The 19,184-nt window shown below is 40.2% G+C and overlaps 5 protein-coding genes across 5 annotated transcripts; 4 read left to right on the top strand and 1 right to left on the bottom strand.

Annotated features, from left to right (window-relative positions):
* Positions 1-89: 89 nt before the first annotated feature.
* Positions 90-961, top strand: LOC311506914 (hemoglobin subunit beta-A-like). Its single transcript, XM_084571058.1, has 3 exons — positions 90-294; positions 396-618; positions 721-961. The coding sequence occupies exons 1-3, from the start codon at positions 203-205 to the stop codon at positions 850-852; spliced, it is 447 nt and encodes a 148-aa protein (XP_084427184.1). The 5' UTR covers positions 90-202; the 3' UTR covers positions 853-961.
* A 2,300-nt stretch (positions 962-3,261) lies between these two features.
* Positions 3,262-5,222, top strand: LOC311506917 (hemoglobin cathodic subunit beta-like). Its single transcript, XM_084571062.1, has 3 exons — positions 3,262-3,599; positions 4,327-4,549; positions 4,649-5,222. Exons 1-3 carry the CDS (start codon positions 3,508-3,510, stop codon positions 4,775-4,777), a joined length of 444 nt encoding a protein of 147 aa, XP_084427188.1. The 5' UTR covers positions 3,262-3,507; the 3' UTR covers positions 4,778-5,222.
* A 4,215-nt stretch (positions 5,223-9,437) lies between these two features.
* LOC311506919 (hemoglobin embryonic subunit alpha) lies at positions 9,438-10,835 on the top strand. Its single transcript, XM_084571064.1, has 3 exons — positions 9,438-9,634; positions 9,721-9,928; positions 10,425-10,835. The coding sequence occupies exons 1-3, from the start codon at positions 9,540-9,542 to the stop codon at positions 10,551-10,553; spliced, it is 432 nt and encodes a 143-aa protein (XP_084427190.1). The 5' UTR covers positions 9,438-9,539; the 3' UTR covers positions 10,554-10,835.
* A 2,963-nt stretch (positions 10,836-13,798) lies between these two features.
* On the bottom strand, positions 13,799-19,178 carry LOC311506132 (uncharacterized protein). The gene is made up of 6 exons (XM_084570014.1): positions 19,020-19,178; positions 18,706-18,913; positions 18,476-18,599; positions 14,465-14,570; positions 14,171-14,378; positions 13,799-14,018 (listed from the first exon to the last, which is right to left on the bottom strand). Exons 1-6 carry the CDS (start codon positions 19,112-19,114, stop codon positions 13,890-13,892), a joined length of 870 nt encoding a protein of 289 aa, XP_084426140.1. The 5' UTR covers positions 19,115-19,178; the 3' UTR covers positions 13,799-13,889.
* LOC311506913 (hemoglobin subunit beta-A) lies at positions 15,424-16,245 on the top strand. The gene is made up of 3 exons (XM_084571057.1): positions 15,424-15,587; positions 15,685-15,907; positions 16,003-16,245. The coding sequence occupies exons 1-3, from the start codon at positions 15,496-15,498 to the stop codon at positions 16,132-16,134; spliced, it is 447 nt and encodes a 148-aa protein (XP_084427183.1). The 5' UTR covers positions 15,424-15,495; the 3' UTR covers positions 16,135-16,245.
* Positions 19,179-19,184: the final 6 nt, after the last annotated feature.

Raw genomic sequence — 19,184 nt, 5'->3', positions numbered from 1 at the left:
TCACAGCACTCCATCCTTGCCAAATTACAGGCGCCTTATCGCGATCATGCGTCCTGGCCAATCAGTTGCTCCCTGGGCCGGGGGACGGAGGATGCGGTGGTGAATAAAAACGCGAAATGTCAAACATCAGGACTCTAAAGAAAGACTTGTCTTCGGAGAAACTTGTTTGACAATAATTTGAGGAGACTTTCCCATCGTCAACATGGTCGAGTGGACAGACGCCGAGCGCAGCGCCATCACATCCCTGTGGGGAAAAATTGATGTGGGTGAAATTGGACCCCAGGCTCTGACCAGGTAACTCGTCAGCTCATTTGGATTATATGAAATGTCTAAGGTTAATGTAATTACCACTTGTGCTTTTGTTAAGTCTTATTTGTGGTTTCGCGTCTTTTCAGGCTTCTGATTGTGTATCCCTGGACTCAGAGACACTTCGCGTCATTTGGTAACCTGTCCAACAGCGCTGCCATCCTCGGGAACCCTAAGGTGGCCCAGCACGGCAAGACAGTGATGGGTGGTCTGGAAAATGCTGTGAAGAACTTGGACAACATCAAGAATGCCTATGCCAGCCTCAGCGTTATGCACTCTGAGAAGCTCCACGTGGATCCCGATAACTTCAGGGTATGTTACCACCTGTGATTGTCATCCTTCTTCTCGATGGTCGAGTGGCGCATTTCATTCTGATCTTTTTAACGTCGCTCTCACACCTTATTCTCATTGCAGGCTCTTGCTGAAATCATCAGTGTGTGTGTGGCTGCCAAGTTTGGCCCCAGCGTCTTCACCGCTGATGCCCAGGAGGCCTGGCAGAAGTTCCTGGCTGTGGTGGTCTCTGCTCTGGGCAGACAGTACCACTGAGGGTCTAGAGAGACACTTCCACCCGAAGTGCATCAGTCACACAAGTAATTTATTTACTGCTTTGTAACTGTTGCCAAACACATCAATAAAATCAAAATGACATACATTACTCTGTGTGATGATTCATGTTTTTATTTCGAATTATTTCTAAATACAAAATATAAAAAAAAACCTGCAAACCAACAGTCGTGACCTCAAATTCATTCATTAACAATTCAAATGGTCTCATGACGCTTTCCAGAGCTCAGAGCCTATACCAGCTATGGTGGAAATAAATAAATAAAGCATACATGCAGCATCTAAAGATATAGCTGACGCATGTTACACAAGAGACTGATGATGAATAAAAAAGGAAGGACAGAGCTGGCAATTAAAATGATCCACTGTAGAATATCTTCATAGGTATACAGAGTACTCATAAAGTTAGTGTTATAGGAATAAACAAGAACACAGAGACACACAGCTGTCAGCGACAATAGTAGTTCTGTCACTAGTATAAATGTAAGAGGTATCATAAGCAGGTTGAGGAATTATGCCTTTAGATAGAAATGGATAACTGTAAGCCACAAAGACTGAGTAGGTTGATGACGCTACCACAGATGAGCAGCATGCAGCTCTGCAGATCAGAAACACACAGCTACAGGCTGGAGACACTTGCAAGATAGTGTGCGGAGGAGATATAGGGTGAGGGACACACAGCTAATAACATGCTATAGAGTGGTGGCACACCAATGCATGGATAGCAAGAGATAAAAGAAATTAGAGGACGAGTACTAGAGAGAAGAAAGCAGAGGTGAGGTGATCAGTGCATCATGGTAGGTGCCCAAGTAGCCTAAACCTAGCAGCATGACTAAGAGATGAGTCAGCATCACCAGAGCCAGCCCTAGCTTTATCACAAAGGAAGGTTTTAAGCCCTAACCTTAAAATTAGACAGGGTATCTTCCCCTCGAACCCAAACTGGGAGATGGTTCCACATGAGAGGGACCAGGTAGCGTTCTTAAAACTCTAGGAACTACAAGTAAGCCAACACTTTGAGAGTAAAGTGAGGTCTCTATGATAGGATGTAACTAGGCCTCCCTCCATTTTATTCTTGATTTTAAGGAGCCAATGAACAAAAGTTGAAACTGCAGTAAAAAGGATCTCTCTTGCTAAATCCTTGCTAAATTTGAATCCGCTGGAGGCTTTTTAGTGAACTATTTGGACAACCTGAGAATGTTGCATGACAGTATTAAAAAATGGAAGAAACAAATGCATGAATTAGTTTTTCAGCATCACTTTGAGATGGGATGTTCAGAATTTTGACAATATTGCTTAGGTGGCAGAAGGAAGTCCTGGCCACTTGTTTAATGCACGATTTAAGGGACATATCCTCATCAAATATAACTCCAGGCTTCTCACAGTAGTACTGGAGGTCAAGATACTGTAATGCTGACTGACTTTATGATTTGATAATGAATCTCTGAGGTGTTTAAGGCCAAATACAACGACTTCAGAAGTAGAGAGTTACGGGTTATACAAGCCTTTATATCTTCAAAGCATGCTCAGAGCTTTACCAGCTCAGTTGTTTCATCTGGCTTCCTGGATCACTATAGCCGGGTGTCATTTGCATAGCAATGCAAATGTTTGAAGCTTTTCCTGCTAATATTGTCTAAAGTCAGCATGAATAATGTAAAAAGTAGTGTTCCTTGCACAGAACCCTGTGGAACTTCACAACTAACTTTTATATTTAACGAGTCATTGTTGACGTGGACAAACTGGAATCTATCTGAATATCTGTACTATGATGAACAAATCATTCTTAAATTGTCATATAACAGATTAGCAACATTTTTCCAGACTTTTGGCAATAAAAGGAAACATCCTCTGTTATAGTGATTTATCATTACTCTGTATACATGTGTGCTGGATTCAAAGTTGTTTAATTTTTGATCATTTGTTAATTATCATGTGGTTAATGTAATGTGTAACTATCATCGGCTATGGGTCTACTGTATCCTAGTTTCATGTTGCGTGTCACTTACTGATTCATCAGAAACACAGATTGTGCATCACTTCTCACCATGACTTCTCTTCAAGTTGGGAAATGGGAAATCAACTGCAACCCAAAACGGTTGACATGACCAAAACGCGGCTGTACTGTCAACCTAAAACCTTTACCATAAACACGTCGTCTTATAATCACCATATAGACTGTATCATTTTAGTTCCATCCAGAGACAATTAAAGCCCCATCAAAACTGGAGTGACAGTGTTCGCAATCGTCATTCTTTCATTTTAGCTTTTAATAAAAGTTAAACCGCCCCTCAGGTTGTTTGAGGCCACGAAATAAACGCCCATTTGTGACATGTGGATTATTTATTTGGGCGGGGAATGCCTGAATATTCAGATAATGAAAGCATTGCTTAATCTAACTTCAACAGCCGCAAGTAGCCCGGCAACAGCACCGAAGAGAAGTGGAACATTTTCTGTCGAGTCATTTTAAGAGCACTTCTAGGCATTTCCTCTGTGTTTCACACATGTTGGATATTGACTCTCTTACAGATGTAGGCGACAATAGATCGGGCTTATAGTAACTCTTTACTGAATTTATAAACCCTGCCGCTTCTTAGTTTATTGTGTGGAGGGAAACCAAGACAAAAGCTGACCATACACGTCATGGTAAAGTGGACAGACAAGGAGCGCAGCACTATCAGGGCTGTTTGGGAAAAAGTTGATATCGATGAGATCGGACCGCAAGTTTTGGCAAGGTAGAGGATTTTTTTCACTTTACAAGATCACGGTGAAGCCTATTTAAGCGAAGTATGTAATTTAAATCTAATAGGCTAGCCTAGTGGCACGTTTGAATTTTATTTTGAAAGTCTGCCCCATATTATATAATGGACCCACAGTTTTGTTTCGGTTTTATTATTTGACCATCAGTCATCATTTAACCGTTTATTGAGTGGTGTTGGTATCTGGCAACAGTTATAATGGGTATTTTACTTTGAAAATACAAATATAATAAATAAATAAATAGAATAAATATTCATCTGTACACTGTGCAGGTCATGACACGCTGAGCATAACAAATAAACAAATAAATAAATAAATAACATTAAAAATATATTAATTTTTCTTTAGCAATTTTTCTTTAAATTTGGTCATTTAAAAAAAAAGTGGAATATAGTCCATATATTACATTATTTCAAGTATTAATATGCATGATAAATATAAGTATAATTCATAATTTAAGTGTATTTATCATGTTTAAGTAATAATCCATCCAATAGAGGGTTAAGTGTTTTGCAGCACAATAGTTAGTGGCCGAACTATTCTATGTTTGATTTTCCTCCACTTCAGCACCAGACCCAGTCCTTTGTAAGTCAGCGTTGTTGATCATAGTTTAATTTCCCATTTTAATTGAGAAACAACCATAAAGTTGGAGTAGCATATCGTTATAAGCAAAACAACCAGCCACGTCTCTTATTTTGACAGAGTTTTGATTGTCTACCCTTGGACGGAGAGATACTTTGGTACTTTTGGAGACATCTTCACTGTCACTGCTGTGTTGAAAAATGCTAAAGTAGCCGCCCATGGCAAGGTGGTGCTGGAAGCACTGGACAAAGCAGTGAAGAACATGGACAACATCAAGCATACCTATGCCGACCTCAGCAGGTTGCACTACGAAAACCTCGGCGTGGATCCTGATTGCTTCAGAGTAGGCAATTGACCCCTAAGGGGGAAAAAAAACAATATTTTCATAATGCTTTGTTCAGGCAGACAGACTGGACTCATGGTGTTTTCATTTTGTCCTCAGCTGTTGGCCGACTGTCTCACCATCACCGTCGCCTGCAAACTCAAGTCCGACCTGAGCCCTCAGATCCAAGCTACCTGGCAGAAGTTTCTGTCTGCTGTGGTCGATGCGATGAGCAGTCAGTACTACTGAAGAGTGCAACGAACCCAGCAGGAGAAAAAAAAATACGTTTATGTGTGTTTGTCTTAGCATAGTATTTCTTTAATATCCTATGTCATTGACATATGAGATTGAATATGACTTTATTTTTTAAATGACATGGCCTCAAGTTGCAGTTTTAAGACCCCTCCCCCACCCGAGGTCCTTAACGGGACAACAAATTTAACTATTGTAAGTTTTTTTACATAATTCTCGTGGTTTATTTAGTATAAAATTCATATGTTTATGGAACAGTTTTTTGCTATTTGCTATGACATGCAGCTAATTTCTCAGCAATGGGTGAATAGACAAGGCAGCTCAGGATATTACAATGACAGACTTGTACGTGTACCTTGAAACAGGCTGTACGTTTTTAGTTTCTAATGTATCTTTTGGCATACTATGCTGTCCTTTAATAAATATTATGTCCCATAAAGTTTTTTTTTTTTTTTGTATGTACTGTAAGTGCAATTGCGATAAAGAGGAAGAGAAAAAAAAACATAGTGCAAATTAAACTTTAATAGTCTTGAAAGGCATATGGGTTACATAGCTGGAAACAACTAAATATAAAACACCAATAATTTGTTCCGAGGCAGACAGTTCATTTTCTGTAAGAATCAGAGCAGGGCACTCAAAATCCAATACACATACGTGTTATTTGCACCGTCTGCCCGTGGCTGATGCTGCCATCTAGCGGTCACCGTTGAAGCAGTCACAGGCAGGGACACACCAGGACCTCGGATAGTTCCCATGTGACTGCTAAATCTGATTAATAACAAAAGAGTAAAGAAAAACGAATGTAATAAAATAATAATAATAATAGCAATGCATAAAACACGATAAGAACAAACCAAATTTTGTGATGCACTGGAGGATTGAAATGTCCGTCAGGGGTGTCCTGGGAGACCAGTGACACCATTTGATGAATATCACGTAGAGTAGTGAACCACATGTCATTCATGAATAAACTCAAGCTGTCAGCAAGAAAACCAGGCTGACACTTTCATAGAATCCGTTGCCTATTGGATGACAGAGTGGCTTATACTGATCAGACATAACATTATGACCACCTTCCTAATATTGTATAGGTCTCCCTTGTGCCTCCAAAACAGTTGTGAGTCATCAGAGAATGGACATGGGCCTTCTGAGGGTGTCCTGTGGTGTCTGGCAACAGAGTGTTGTTAGTGGGTGTCTTTGGTTCCTGTGGGTTGAGGGGAGGGGCCTCTGTGGATCATCCCACAGGTCAACACCTTGTGCTGTTTTTCATGTTTTTTTGAGTTGTTCCTATGTGTGCCTGTGTCAGGCTGCAACCTGCAGGTGATGGCTGCTGCCATCAAGGAGTGTCATTGCTATGGGGTGGGGGTGCCTGGTCTGGTCTAGGTGGGTGGAACATGTCAAAGTAACACATTGTATTGTCACAAGATGGTCAATGTCATTTACTTTTTCTGTCAGTGATCATAATGTTATGTCTGATCAGTGTAACCTACACATATTACGTTGTGAATCTTACTAATGTCTGTCCACTAGGAGGCGCTCCAACATTGTCACATTCCGTAAATCCTTTTTTAAAAAAATAAAAAAAAACAAAAAAAACTGAAAACTGAAAATAAAAATTCACACAGCTTTAAAACTCACAAAGCAAAAATGTGTGTGTTTTACTAGAACGTTTTACACGGTAAGCTTTAAACATTTATCAGGATTAGAAACCAGCAAGCGTTTATTTTTTTTGGCTCCTGCTAATCAACTGGGCGGTTATACTTCAGCTCCTAAGTCATCATAGCAGGAACGGTGCCAGTAGTCAAATCAGTGCTTTGGGGTCGGCTGGGTTACTGCCAGGAGTACTAACGTAACTCAGTGGAGAAATCTGATCACACCGAGGAACTTTACATTTGCTTATCGTCATGCTCTGACAGAGGCGCGAGGTTAAAATTATGAAGTGTTAACTATGAGCCAAGATGGTGCGCTGCTCATGAAGGAGATAGATGAAGAAACATGGAAGATCCTATTGGTTCAATCAACTCGTTTTACAACACACCGGCTGAAACTCCAAAAAACAAACAGTTGCTCTTATTAATCATTTGTAACACATTTTATATTTTACCTGGCAAAGATTAGGTATCCATTAGACCTCGGCAATTTCACTCGGTACCTCTCGATTCCTCACTGGTGTTTTCTGTTTCTGATGTGACAGTGTGTCTCCAGATGTGGGGCTTTTTTTGTATCACGCCCATAGCCCTTCATTTCCCTCACAGTTAACTGAGCTGACTCTGCTCGTGGGGCCGTGGTGTAAGCACTAACCATTCATCAAGTCAACCGTAAAGGTGACGGTTAAAAAAAAATGGACAGTTTGAGAAATTGGCGCACTGGATCCCTGGACCAATCATTCAGTTTCAGTGGATCTCTGCTGTCAAAGCGTGCCTACGACAACGTCATGGCTGGCGTACGCTGGCTTTTACGGCTGTTGATCCTTCGGCGACACTTAGAGGTGATGCTGGGAAACTGTCATAAATGTGAAAACAATTAGTCCCACCGATATGGAATGTGCCGGGCGACCCTGAGCAGAGCCATGCCAGCCACGTGGGACGGAATTATCTGCATGTCAGCCAGGTATATCAAATCCCCATACAATGCATCTGAACAGGTCAACATTAAAGCGCAATTTGCAGCGAGAGCCGGTTTTCCGAATGTAATCAGGGCTATCTACTGCACACACATTGATATAAAAGCGCTATTACATGATCAGTTTGTAAATGTCAACAGGAAACATTTTCGTTCGATCAATTTACAGATCATATGTGATGCGCAAATGCAATTAACCAACATTGTGGCGCGTGGACATTTTTGCGCACCTCCACTCAGCGAGTAGCGTCTCCAATTCGCTTTCTGTGAAGTTCTTCTTTTTTCCCGTCTTACTCATTCTTTTGTTTTCAATTTCTGATCGTGCAGAGAGGGGAATCTCAGGTGCATGGTCAATTTAAATGTAATTTGCATATTTAAAAGGGGGCGTGGATAGAGAGGGGTCGGGTACAACATATGCGTACAATTGGGATGTACAAAGGAAATGTGCTTCTGGATCTGAGCGTGCGACATTTTAGAAATCCACGCAAGTCTTTGTACATGAGGCCCCAGGCTTTTTAATGATGACCTCCTTAATATTTGATAAAATAAACAGTTGCAAATAGTTTCTTCACATTATATTTAGAAGAAATGTTAGCTTTAATGTGTTTATGAACATAGTTTTTCGAGTTGAGCACCATTTTAAAATGAAGTTGTTCCGGTTTGATGAAGCTTTTATATGTAGACAAATTCCACTATTTTAGGCAATTAACGTTTTTATTATTATTATTAAACTGCATTATTTGAACAATATTAATACTGTAAAAAAAAACTACAGAAATAAGAACATAACCCACAATGTGCACGCATGCTCAGTTACACAATAATAGCAAATTTCCCTGTCTTTTTTCACTTATTTTATTTTTCACACAATGCAGTGAAGACAGTGTGACTGGAAATATTAAAAAAATTAAATGACCTCAGAAAGCATGTCCTTGAGCTGCCTGAATCTAGCTCTAGGTATCTTCTTCTTCCCTCTGGTGAGACTGTGAGCAGTTTGGGAATGCAATGGTTAAGTTTGGCCATTCAGGTAGATTCAGGGCTTTGTTATTCTCTTGAATTCTTCATTTATCCGCAGACAACACAGAAATAACCGAAATGTAGAGAATCATATCAAATGCAATCACATCTATCCCCTTTCTGTATATGTTGTTTATGGCTCCAGTCCAAAATAAACGCCCTCTTTAGCTGCAACGATTAGTCAAATATATTTTATGCACAACAAATTAAAGATGGACAACAATATTCAGTCAACAGAACGCATCAGATATAGTTTGTAACCTAAAAGTTTGATCTAAATCAATAAATTTGAATTTCTGTATTGCAACAAGGCATTTAATTAAGTGTAACAGGTTCCCTGAATTGCTTTTTTTTTTTTTAGAGTGAAGGAAATAGTTAAATATAACTATAACTTCTACATTTAGTCGTGCTGCAGTCAGTCAGTGAGGCTGTGCGCTGCTCTACCATTATCTTGTTCCTCTCTGAGCGCATCCACCCGCTGAAGTTTAGATAAGCCTTGGCAACGAACTTCACCGCAGATGACCTCAGTCGCCATGTTGGTATCAGCTGATAACCAAATTTTAGTCCAATTAAATGCAGAACCTAGATTTTAAATCAGTACCCCTCGACTGCCGCAGATGATTTCACTTAAGTAATTTCTTTGCCAGGTCTGTTTTCCAAATCAGATTTGGAATTTTCCTGGAAAATGAATAATAAAAAAAAAAGTGTGTAAAAAAACAAAACAATAAAGTACAAACATAATTTTTGACTTATTCTTCTTGTTCCAGATTGGTACACATTTAAATGAGTCCAGGCTGGATTAATGTCAAAGTTAAGTTCACAAGCTGTAGGAGACTGTGACTTTTGGATTTACCTGAATTTAATCAACTTTATGTTTCAAACGCAAACACATTCTGACAATCCTCGCATTTCTCGTGCAATACAAGCCAGTGTTTAGATCCACCATGACATTTGCTTTGTGTTTATCTCATAAGAGCTGCTACACATCATTTGGAATCCATCCAAATGGACAGTCCTATCTCGGAGTTGGCGCGGGTGTGCCCATGTCCTCCTTCATATATAAAAAGACCCACAGTCTTTGCTCACCGCGGTATTCAACTTCAACCAAACGACCAACAGTATGAGTCTCACTGCGAAGGACAAGGACACAGTCAAAGCCTTCTGGGCTAAAGTGTCTCCCAAGGCGGAAAACATCGGCACTGATGCTCTGTCCAGGTAATTACGTTAGTGGATTTAACAGCTTGCTCTTATTTTCGTCGCTGTACTAGCTGCTGGCTTATTCACTTTCACCCTTTACTCAGGATGCTGGTGGTGTACCCGCAGACCAAGACCTACTTCTCCCACTGGAAGGACCTGAGCCCCGGCTCTGCTCCGGTGAGGAAGCACGGAAAGACCGTGATGTCTGGAGTTGCTGAGGCTGTGGGCAAAATAGACAACATGACCGCAGGCCTTTTGAACCTGAGTGAGCTGCATGCCTTCACACTGCGAGTGGACCCTGCTAACTTCAAGGTACTGAGCATGATTAACACATTTCAGCGTGTCTGACACTCCTGCTCCAAAACCCTAAAAATCTCAAAGTCTCTGGTCTTTTTTCGGTCACCAGTCACAGTTTCATTCAAAATTCAATGTGTCTGAGTACAGAGACCCAACATACTCTGGTGACTGTACCAGTCTCCAAATGATCTTGTCATCTGAGCATCCTCATGATGATGTTATGGGAATACGCAATAGTTTTTCAAAACCAAGTGCATTTCCACTTGCAGGGCTTCTCGTGGATTCGTGCTGAAAGCCACGACAAAAAAGAATGTGATGCACACTAAAACTTTTTTTTTTTTTGTACTGTACCCATCTATTGTAGGTTGATGTCATGAAAATAGTTACTAAAAGTTAGTTAAGGATAAACGCAGTGGCTTTTACTCTATCTTCTGGGCACACCTATCACACTCAGTGGTAAGAGGGGCTCATGCTCATGGATAGTTTAAATATCATCCTCATCTCTTCACAGATTCTCTCTCACAACATCCTTGTGGTCATGGCAGTCCTCTTCCCCAAGGATTTCACCCCTGAGGTCCATGTGGCTTTGGACAAGTTCCTGGGTGCCCTGGCTCGCGCCCTGTCTGAGAAATACCGATAAACTGCAGGAACAGGAGGAGATGCCGGACAGCGGCATGGGCTGCAGACGTTTTGTCAGTTTGAATCTCAATAAATTATCCGATGCAATGAAACTGTCATGGCTGTTCTTTTGCTGCGGTGCGTTTGGGTCGTGTTGGTATGGATTAAAAGCGTTCCAAGTTAGGTCAGCTTCACATCTGGGTCAACAATGGGGTAAACATTCAAAGAAGTATCGTGGTTACCGTATCCTCCCGCATTTGTGTGGGTATATTCTCGTTTTTATGCAATTGTAGGAACCAAACCCCTGTGCAAGGATGCGGGGCCATTTTGCCTGGGCCCTGTGCAAGGATGCGGGGCCATTTTGCCTGGGAACCCCAACATTTTCAGGGTTAAAACCTGTGAAGACTTGGTGTTAAGGTGAAGGTCACAATGGGAAGCCTTTGAAAATAGAAACACGCGTTTGTTTGCGTGATTTATGTGGCGACCTTAATCTACTGTCAGAATACAGGGTTGCAAGGGTTTCTGGTGGGTGCAAACAGAAAGTCGCAAATCATTGCATATTATGGTGCAGATATATTTGAGGGCCAGGGTTACTCAAGCAGCCTAGTTCTGGTTAACGTTGGAGTAAGTCTTCAAGAAACCAACTGGCCAACTGATGCCCTCTGAAGTCATGGACACACGGAGGTGTGGTAGCAGCCCGATTCATTAATAAACTAAGCCTATGTTTTAATAAGCACATTGTAACCTCTAACAGAGCATACATTTTTGCAGCATTGTAAAGGCCTGACGGGGAAAAATATATATTAATACAAATGTGCTAAATAAATAAAGCACACTCCTTGGTGCTGTACATTTACCTCTGCTCAAAGTTTTTGCGCCTTTTTATATTTTATTTGCATACTTTTATTTCACATTTGACCCCTTTACCTCACACACTTGAAGTGAAAATGTAAATTAGTGGTTTACAATAATAACGTCATTGTTGGTAATACTGAACGTGCAGACTAAGCGGTCAGAATGAGTTGCGCTTGTACTGCTCATGCTTATCTTATTTGATTTATGCACTGTAGAATGAACGGTGTAAATACAGCTTATAAGATGTGCATGTGTAAGTTAACAAGGCTTTCACAGTGTTGATGTTATACCGATGTAACCATGTGGGAAAACTTGTTTCAAGTCCTTACTGTTTTATTTATCCATAGTCGAGTTTTGAGACTTAAAAAATAAATCACAGTGAAGTCTTCACCCAATGGACTGTCAACAAGTGGTTAGACAGTGAGACCGAAGCTGCAGCACAACGACCTCCAACATGGAACATATCTACAAGCTCATCTCTGCATCACAGTATCAATGTCATTACTTCGAAATCACAATGCAGCAAACGTAAATTGATTCTCGGAGAATATGGAAGTGGTGCTGGAAGTGTGCATTCGACCATTTTACCACATACATATATTTGTTCCACTGGTCCTTTGTGGGTCAGAACCACATGCGTTTTTTTTTTCTTATTATTATTTATTTATTTTAAATAAATCGTATCCTTCTTCCTCCATCAAATAACATAGGATCTGAATAGTGAATAGATTTTTACTAAATTAATCTACGCACGGTACAATTTTAAATAATAAGATAATTTTAAATTCATACATTAAACTATATTTAAAATTGCATTGTGGTTTATTAAGGTACACTTCGAACCAAATATTTGAACACTGCATCCCATTTCATCACAGAAATATTTCCACCGATGCATCCAGCAGCCCACGAGACGTTCACTTTTTCTCCCCACTCTTAGTTCTGTCATTTTAGTCCAGATAAATTTTTTCATCTTTCCATATTGGGCTGAGTCCCCTGAAAGTCAGGTTAAGCACTCTCTTCATCGGGGGCGGGGTTGCCTCTTTGAGCCTCCTTATCCTCCTTATTTACACAGCCTCCTCTTACGCCCCCCACTGACAGTCAGCTTCACCTCAGCATAAATGGCAGCTCTGAACTCTGAACTAGTAGTAGGTCAGTGACTACAGAGACATTTCACATAGGGCCAGGTTTAAACTTCATTTCATTACAAGTTACGTTGTTTATTATTTATTGCTCACTGCAAGTAGAGTCATTCAGATAGAAAGTAGAAACATCTCAAGATCATTCAAGATCCTTAGCACAAATACTTAATAAATCCAATAGGGGGCGCTCTTATGTCAGAAAGCTCAATAAACTTGATGACTGGATTTAATATAACAATCTGCAAACTTTAAGCAAGAAGCAGACTTTTGATGAAAGTTGTTCTAGTTGAAAATTGTTCAACCCTTTTCTGTTTCCAAGTAAAAGGTGGCAGACCAAGAACTGCTGAATCCCAACTGACACATGAGCTGTGACACTTCAGCCACAACATTAAAACCACTGACAGGAGAAGTGAATAACATTGACCATCTTGTGACGATTCAATCTTCTGCTGGGAAAGTGTTGGACCTGGCATTCATGTGGATGTTACTTAGACATGTACCACCCACCTAGACCAGAACAGGCACCCCCACCCCATAGTAATGACACTCCTTGATGGCAGCAGCCATCCCCAGCAGGATGGACACACAAAAACCGTTTGGGAACAAATAAAAAAAAAAAAAACATGAAAAACAGCACAAGGTGTTGACCTGGCCTCTAAATTCCCTAGAACCCAAACTGATCAAATATCTATAGGATGCACCGGAACTAGCCTGATCTACAGAGGCACCTCCCCTCAGCCCATAGGACCCAAAGGCCCCCACTAACAATATCCTGTTGCTGTTTTTTAACTAAGGTACACAGAACTTCAGCTTGACTGATTCACATATGGTTGCAGTTTAACGTGCGGCCCTGTTAAGACACTGACAATTTCAGCATGTAGACGTTCTTCTACCATCACCACAAACTGACACTAACCCGGAACCTGGATCATGTATACCATTTTGTTTTCTCTGATATATCCTGTTATGACACCATGTTGTCCAGTTATTTTGCCTCAACCAAGGAACATGACAACATTAATGAAATTATTTGTAGATAGGCTGATAATTACTTCAGGATTACCTAGTACACCCAACAAAGTTATTTTCCAAAGTCTTTTCTGTGCATAAAGACGTTTCTAGATAAAAATGTAATAAATTAAGTTATTTATAATAAGTTGGTTTGAAAAAATATTATTGATACGTGTTCCCTGCGTTCTTATTCCTATTCTTATTCTATGATAAAAGTAAGTGGCGTGCACTTGAAGACAAAGGAGACGAGACCAACAGCTAGGGAACATTTCATTTTTATTCGATTTATTCACCAAGCCATCCCAGCTTTTAAAGGGATGCTGACTTTATCGTGGACCATTCGCTGGATTTTAGCGGTATCTCTCGGACAGAGCCAGAGCCACGTTCTGCAGGAACTTGTCCACGGAGACGTGGACCTCTGCAGTGAAGTCTGCGGGGAATAACATGGCCAGCACCAAGATGATGTTGTGGGCCAGGATCTGTCGTGCGAGAAACACACATGTAAAGTCAGGACCAAACACCTTAGAATACAAGAGAAACTTAGATTGTGACCTAACTTCACATTTGAACTTTTTTCATGTAGCCTATTTGGCCTAGTTTGGTTCATTGATCGTTCCTCCACAGAGCTTACCCTAAAGTTGGCAGGGTCCACTCTGAGCTTGAAGGCATGCAGCTCGCTGAGGCTGGACAGGCCGCCAGTAAGGTCATCAATCTTTCCCACGGCGTCTCCAACGGCCCCCATGATGGTCGCACCATGCTTTCTCACCTGAGCAGAGTCAGGGCTCAGATCAGACCAGTGCGAAAAGTAGGTCTTGGTCTGAGGATATGAAGTCAGCATCCTGTAAATAATAGGAAAGAAAATTAAGAATACGGTACAAAACAACAAAATGATGTAAAGCGGATATATTAAGTAAATAAAACCAACCTGGCCAGAGCCTCAGCTCCAATATCAGCGGACCTCGAGGACACTTTGCCCCAGAAAGCCTTCACCACGGACTTGTCTTTTCCAGAGAGACTCATGTCTGCCTTTTCTTGAAGTTATTTTTTTAGCGCTCTGATATGAAAATGCTGGTGAGGACGATTTGCAACTGTCTTTTTTTATATAAAACCAAACTGCACCACACCCAGTATCAAATCTAAACCACGCCTCCACGTCAGAAATCGCCAAAAGCCAGTTCTGGAGATTAAAGTATCCACTCCCTGCTCTGAAGTAGAATTTTTTATCAAGTGGTCCACATATTTAAATTAAATTATATTTATCGCGCTAAGTCCGAAATGATAAGATGTTTTTACATCTCACAAAATACCCATGTAACAACAAATTCATTACAAATATCTGTAGAAATCGGCATTTCAGTCATTAACGAGATAATGTGACAACGAGGCTATATAAATAACTAGGAAAAAACCTAAAATATTTTTGCCCGTAGTTGAAACATTTTTAAATGTATTATGTTCTGTTTTGAATAAAGTTAGAGTTGAACGGAAGACTGGATTTTTTAATAGTTTATATTTGATAATGTCTATGGACTTGTATTGTTTAAAAGTCCTATAAAGATTTTGCACCTTTTAATTCTGGTTTTAAGAATTCATGCACGTATGCCTAATGCAAAATGCATATTTGTTTGAGTTAGCCTATGTAACATCAAGTTAATTTTCAAATGCATTTATATAAATTCCAAACTATAATTAGGCCTCACTAGGTTGCATAAAAGCTTATTCCTGGAAATATTTTTCAATATGTTCTTATCATTTTTATTGGCAAAGATCCGATCTGGTTCGTTGTGGGTAACAACCCATCTTCTCATCGACTCCGGTCCAATCGGGTGCTTCCGACGTTGGGAGGTGGGGCATTTAGCAATTATAAAAACCTCCAAGATACTAACATGTGCAAAAAGAGTTGTGTTCCGAGACTTTTTCAACATAAGCTCATAAGAAACCCTTAACTTCGTCAACATGGTCGAGTGGACAGACGCCGAGCGCAGCGCCATCACATCCCTGTGGGGAAAGATTGATGTGGGTGAAATTGGACCCCAGGCTCTGACCAGGTGACCTGTCTTCTCCCTGTATTCATTCATTCCTTTTAAAAACTTAGACGGTGTAATTTGACTTATTTTCTTTCTCTTGGTTCTTGTTTCTTTCCAGACTTCTGATTGTGTATCCCTGGACCCAGAGACACTTCGCGTCATTTGGTAACCTGTCCACCAGCGCTGCCATCCTCGGAAACCCTAAGGTGGCCCAGCACGGCAAGACAGTGATGGGTGGTCTGGAAAATGCTGTGAAGAACTTGGACAACATCAAGAATGCCTATGCCAAACTGAGCGTTATGCACTCTGAGAAGCTCCACGTGGATCCTGATAACTTCAGGGTAAGTTACCATTGAAGTCATCTCGTATTTTCATCCATTCTGATCCTTTTAATCACTGTCTTTAATGCTGCTCTCATACTTTCTTCTCATTGCAGGCTCTTGCTGAAATCATCAGTGTGTGTGTTGCTGCCAAGTTCGGCCCCAGTGTCTTCACCGCTGATGCCCAGGAGGCCTGGCAGAAGTTCCTGGCTGTGGTGGTCTCTGCTCTGGGCAGACAGTACCACTGAGGGTCTGGAGAGGCACTTTTGTGTGCAGCAGACTTTTTCCAGTTTCCAAAAATGTCTCATCTACTGCTGTGAATCTGTTGCATGCACCAAATAAATTTCAAATTAAAATCATCTCTTTCTGTACGCCTCTTTTCATTAACGTTTTCATTTATTCGCTTCTAGAGGCTCCCTTGACCCTGTACTGTTTATCACACAGCCATTAAATAAACTGATGAGAACAGGATTCCAGGAGAAAATGATTGTTGGATAATTAGACTTTCTTTTTGGTTAAACACCACCAATAAGAATTGACTTTTAGATGTCTCTGTTCAATGTTGCAAATAACCAATACATTAGACAGAAGTCAGCATCCTCAGAGTAATAGCAATGAACTTAAGGATGATGTGATTTTACAACCTTACAACCTTTGTCAGTCATGAGATGCTGATTAATGCTTTGTCATTTGAAAAGACAGACTTCATTAGGATGGTAATAATATCTCTGCTGTCACCAGTTATTCTGCCACGTTTAAAAAAAAAAATGTGCACATTGATATCAATGGGTGGGGTCCTCTGAAATAAATGATAACAGTGCATCAAAAATATCAAGTTATCTTTAGGGCAATGGCTGAAAACTTTGAGACTGTCTACCGAGTAGCAGGCTGCTAATCTGTATTTATTTATTTATATGGACTGTGTCGAGGGTCGTCCTTTACTTTGTAGGCTAAACAATCTTGACTAATCAGATTATTAAAAATTTGTTTAGGCTTATTGAGAATAAAATCAAGATTCACTTATACATGAAATTTTTGTAAAACTCACAATTGACACAGAGCAATTTAATTTAATATTTTTAAAAAGTGGTTCTAGCTGCATGGCTCATATTATCACTGTGCTTGCAATACATTTTTATTTTTACTGTTTAATTTTAGCCCTTTATTATTATTCTGCAACAGCCTGGATTATATGCTTGGGTGACAACGCAGCTTTAGGTGCATAGAAGTGCACTTACTTAATATTGACTTCTTTAAACCTTGGGTTTTGAAGTTGCTAATATTTCAAAAGCTGATGTTTTAGGCATACACCTGCAGCCTCAGAGCTCCCATACCTCCTAACTCCATCTGGAAATTAATTTCTGGACAAAAATAATATTTTCAGATATTTTGCTATATTTTTAAAATTGATTTTGCACATTCCCATGTACACTCAGCAAACTGTATTTACCCCAAAACAGTAAAGATCTGGCAGCCTGGTTTCCAGCCAGCTGCTATAAAATTAATGGCATCTTGCTGTTGTTGAACTTTACTGTTTACCACTCTTTTAAATCAACCATAGAGCTGTTATTTCGCACCTTTACTCGAATATATAGGCACATGATCAGTAGTAAATTAGGTTAATTTGCACTTTTTCCACAAGAGACATATCTGAGGCATAACTGCAATATTTCACTGTACACTATACATACAAGTAGCATTTAGTATGCAAGTAGTATATATTTTAGATTTACACAATGATTTTTACATCTTATTTTCTATTTTTTTAACATTGTAACTTGTTAAATTATTCCTTGGCAGCCTTGCTATGAAAATACCACGCTTTAGCACAGTGTATAAATGTAGCATTTGAAATGGCTAATAATACACCTTTAAAGTGACCACGTGTCTCTTTATTTATATAAAATACAAGCTTTTAAAATGAACTTTTCTCAGAGAACTTATTAGAGACTGAAGATTTGGGGCAAAACTAAAATGGCAGCCATTTAACGAAGAAACAAATGTCAAAAACCCAGCGCCACTCTTTGGTGTCACAGGTAGCTTGCCACTGAAACAAATGTTGCTATGCTGTCAGTGTTTTGATTTCCCACAGTGCAGTGGAAAAAATGCTGTTAAACTACCGTTTTCTTTCCTTTGAGCTATCAATACTGTAAAACACTGTTAAATTTCATCCTACTAACTAAAATTTACAGTGATATCCTGTATTTAAGCATAATAGGATTATACTGTTAATATTTAAGTTTAATTATACAGTAACTTTTAATAGTGTTAAGAAGTTACAACACGATGGTGAATCATCCTTTATAATAAATACCCTGCACAATTAATTATCGACACAAACCCATAGATAATGGTTTCAGAAGTGTATCTGTTGAGTTATTATTTTAACTGATTACAATAATTAGGAATTCATCCTAGATCTTAAAAATGTCAAGACATATCAAGAATGAGCAAAAGACAACATCTGTGAACATTTCGATTTTATTCAATTTATTCACCATGTGCTGCCCAAGTTGGGCGTTGACATTTCTGTGGATGGCATGCTGCGTTTTTTTCGCAGTCCATGCGTTTGGATCGCTGGATTTTAGCGGTATCTCTCGGACAGAGCCAGAGCCACGTTCTGCAGGAACTTGTCGACAGAGACGTGAACATCTGCAGTGAAGTCTGCCGGGAATAACATGGCCGTCACCAAGATGATGTTGTGGGCCAGGATCTGCCGTGCGAGAAACACACATGTAAAGTCAGGAGCAAACACCTCAGTATACTAAATGATGATAGGTGTTTATATGGTTCATTGATCGTTCTTCCACGGAGCTTACCCTAAAGTTGGCAGGGTCCACTCTGAGCTTGGAGGCATGCAGCTCGCTGAGGCTGGACAGGGCGCCAGTAAGGTCATCCATCTTTCCCACGGCGTCTCCAACGGCCGCCATGATGGTCGCACCATGCTTTCTCACCTGAGCGGAGCCAGGGCTCAGATCAGTCCAGTGCGAAAAGTAGGTCTTGGTCTGAGGATATGAAGTCAGTGTCCTGTAAAAACATGGATGGAAGAGATGAAAATAGAAAGATGTTATTAGAAAACAAAAGAAAATGATGTTAAGTGGATGTAGGCTACTATTAAATAAAGAAAACTAACCTGACGAGAGCCTCAGCTCCAATTTCAGCGGACTTGGAGGACGCTTTGGCCCAGAAAGCCTTCACCACGGCCTTGTCTTTTGCAGAGAGACTCATGTCTGCTTTTTCTAAGTAGCACTCTGTTAGAAAATTCAGGTGAGGACGATTTGGAACTGTCCCTTTTTAT

Source organism: Chelon labrosus, assembly GCF_963514085.1.
Source record: "Chelon labrosus genome assembly, chromosome: 21".
Lineage (NCBI taxonomy): Eukaryota > Metazoa > Chordata > Actinopteri > Mugiliformes > Mugilidae > Chelon > Chelon labrosus.
This window is presented reverse-complemented; position numbering and strand designations above follow the sequence as displayed.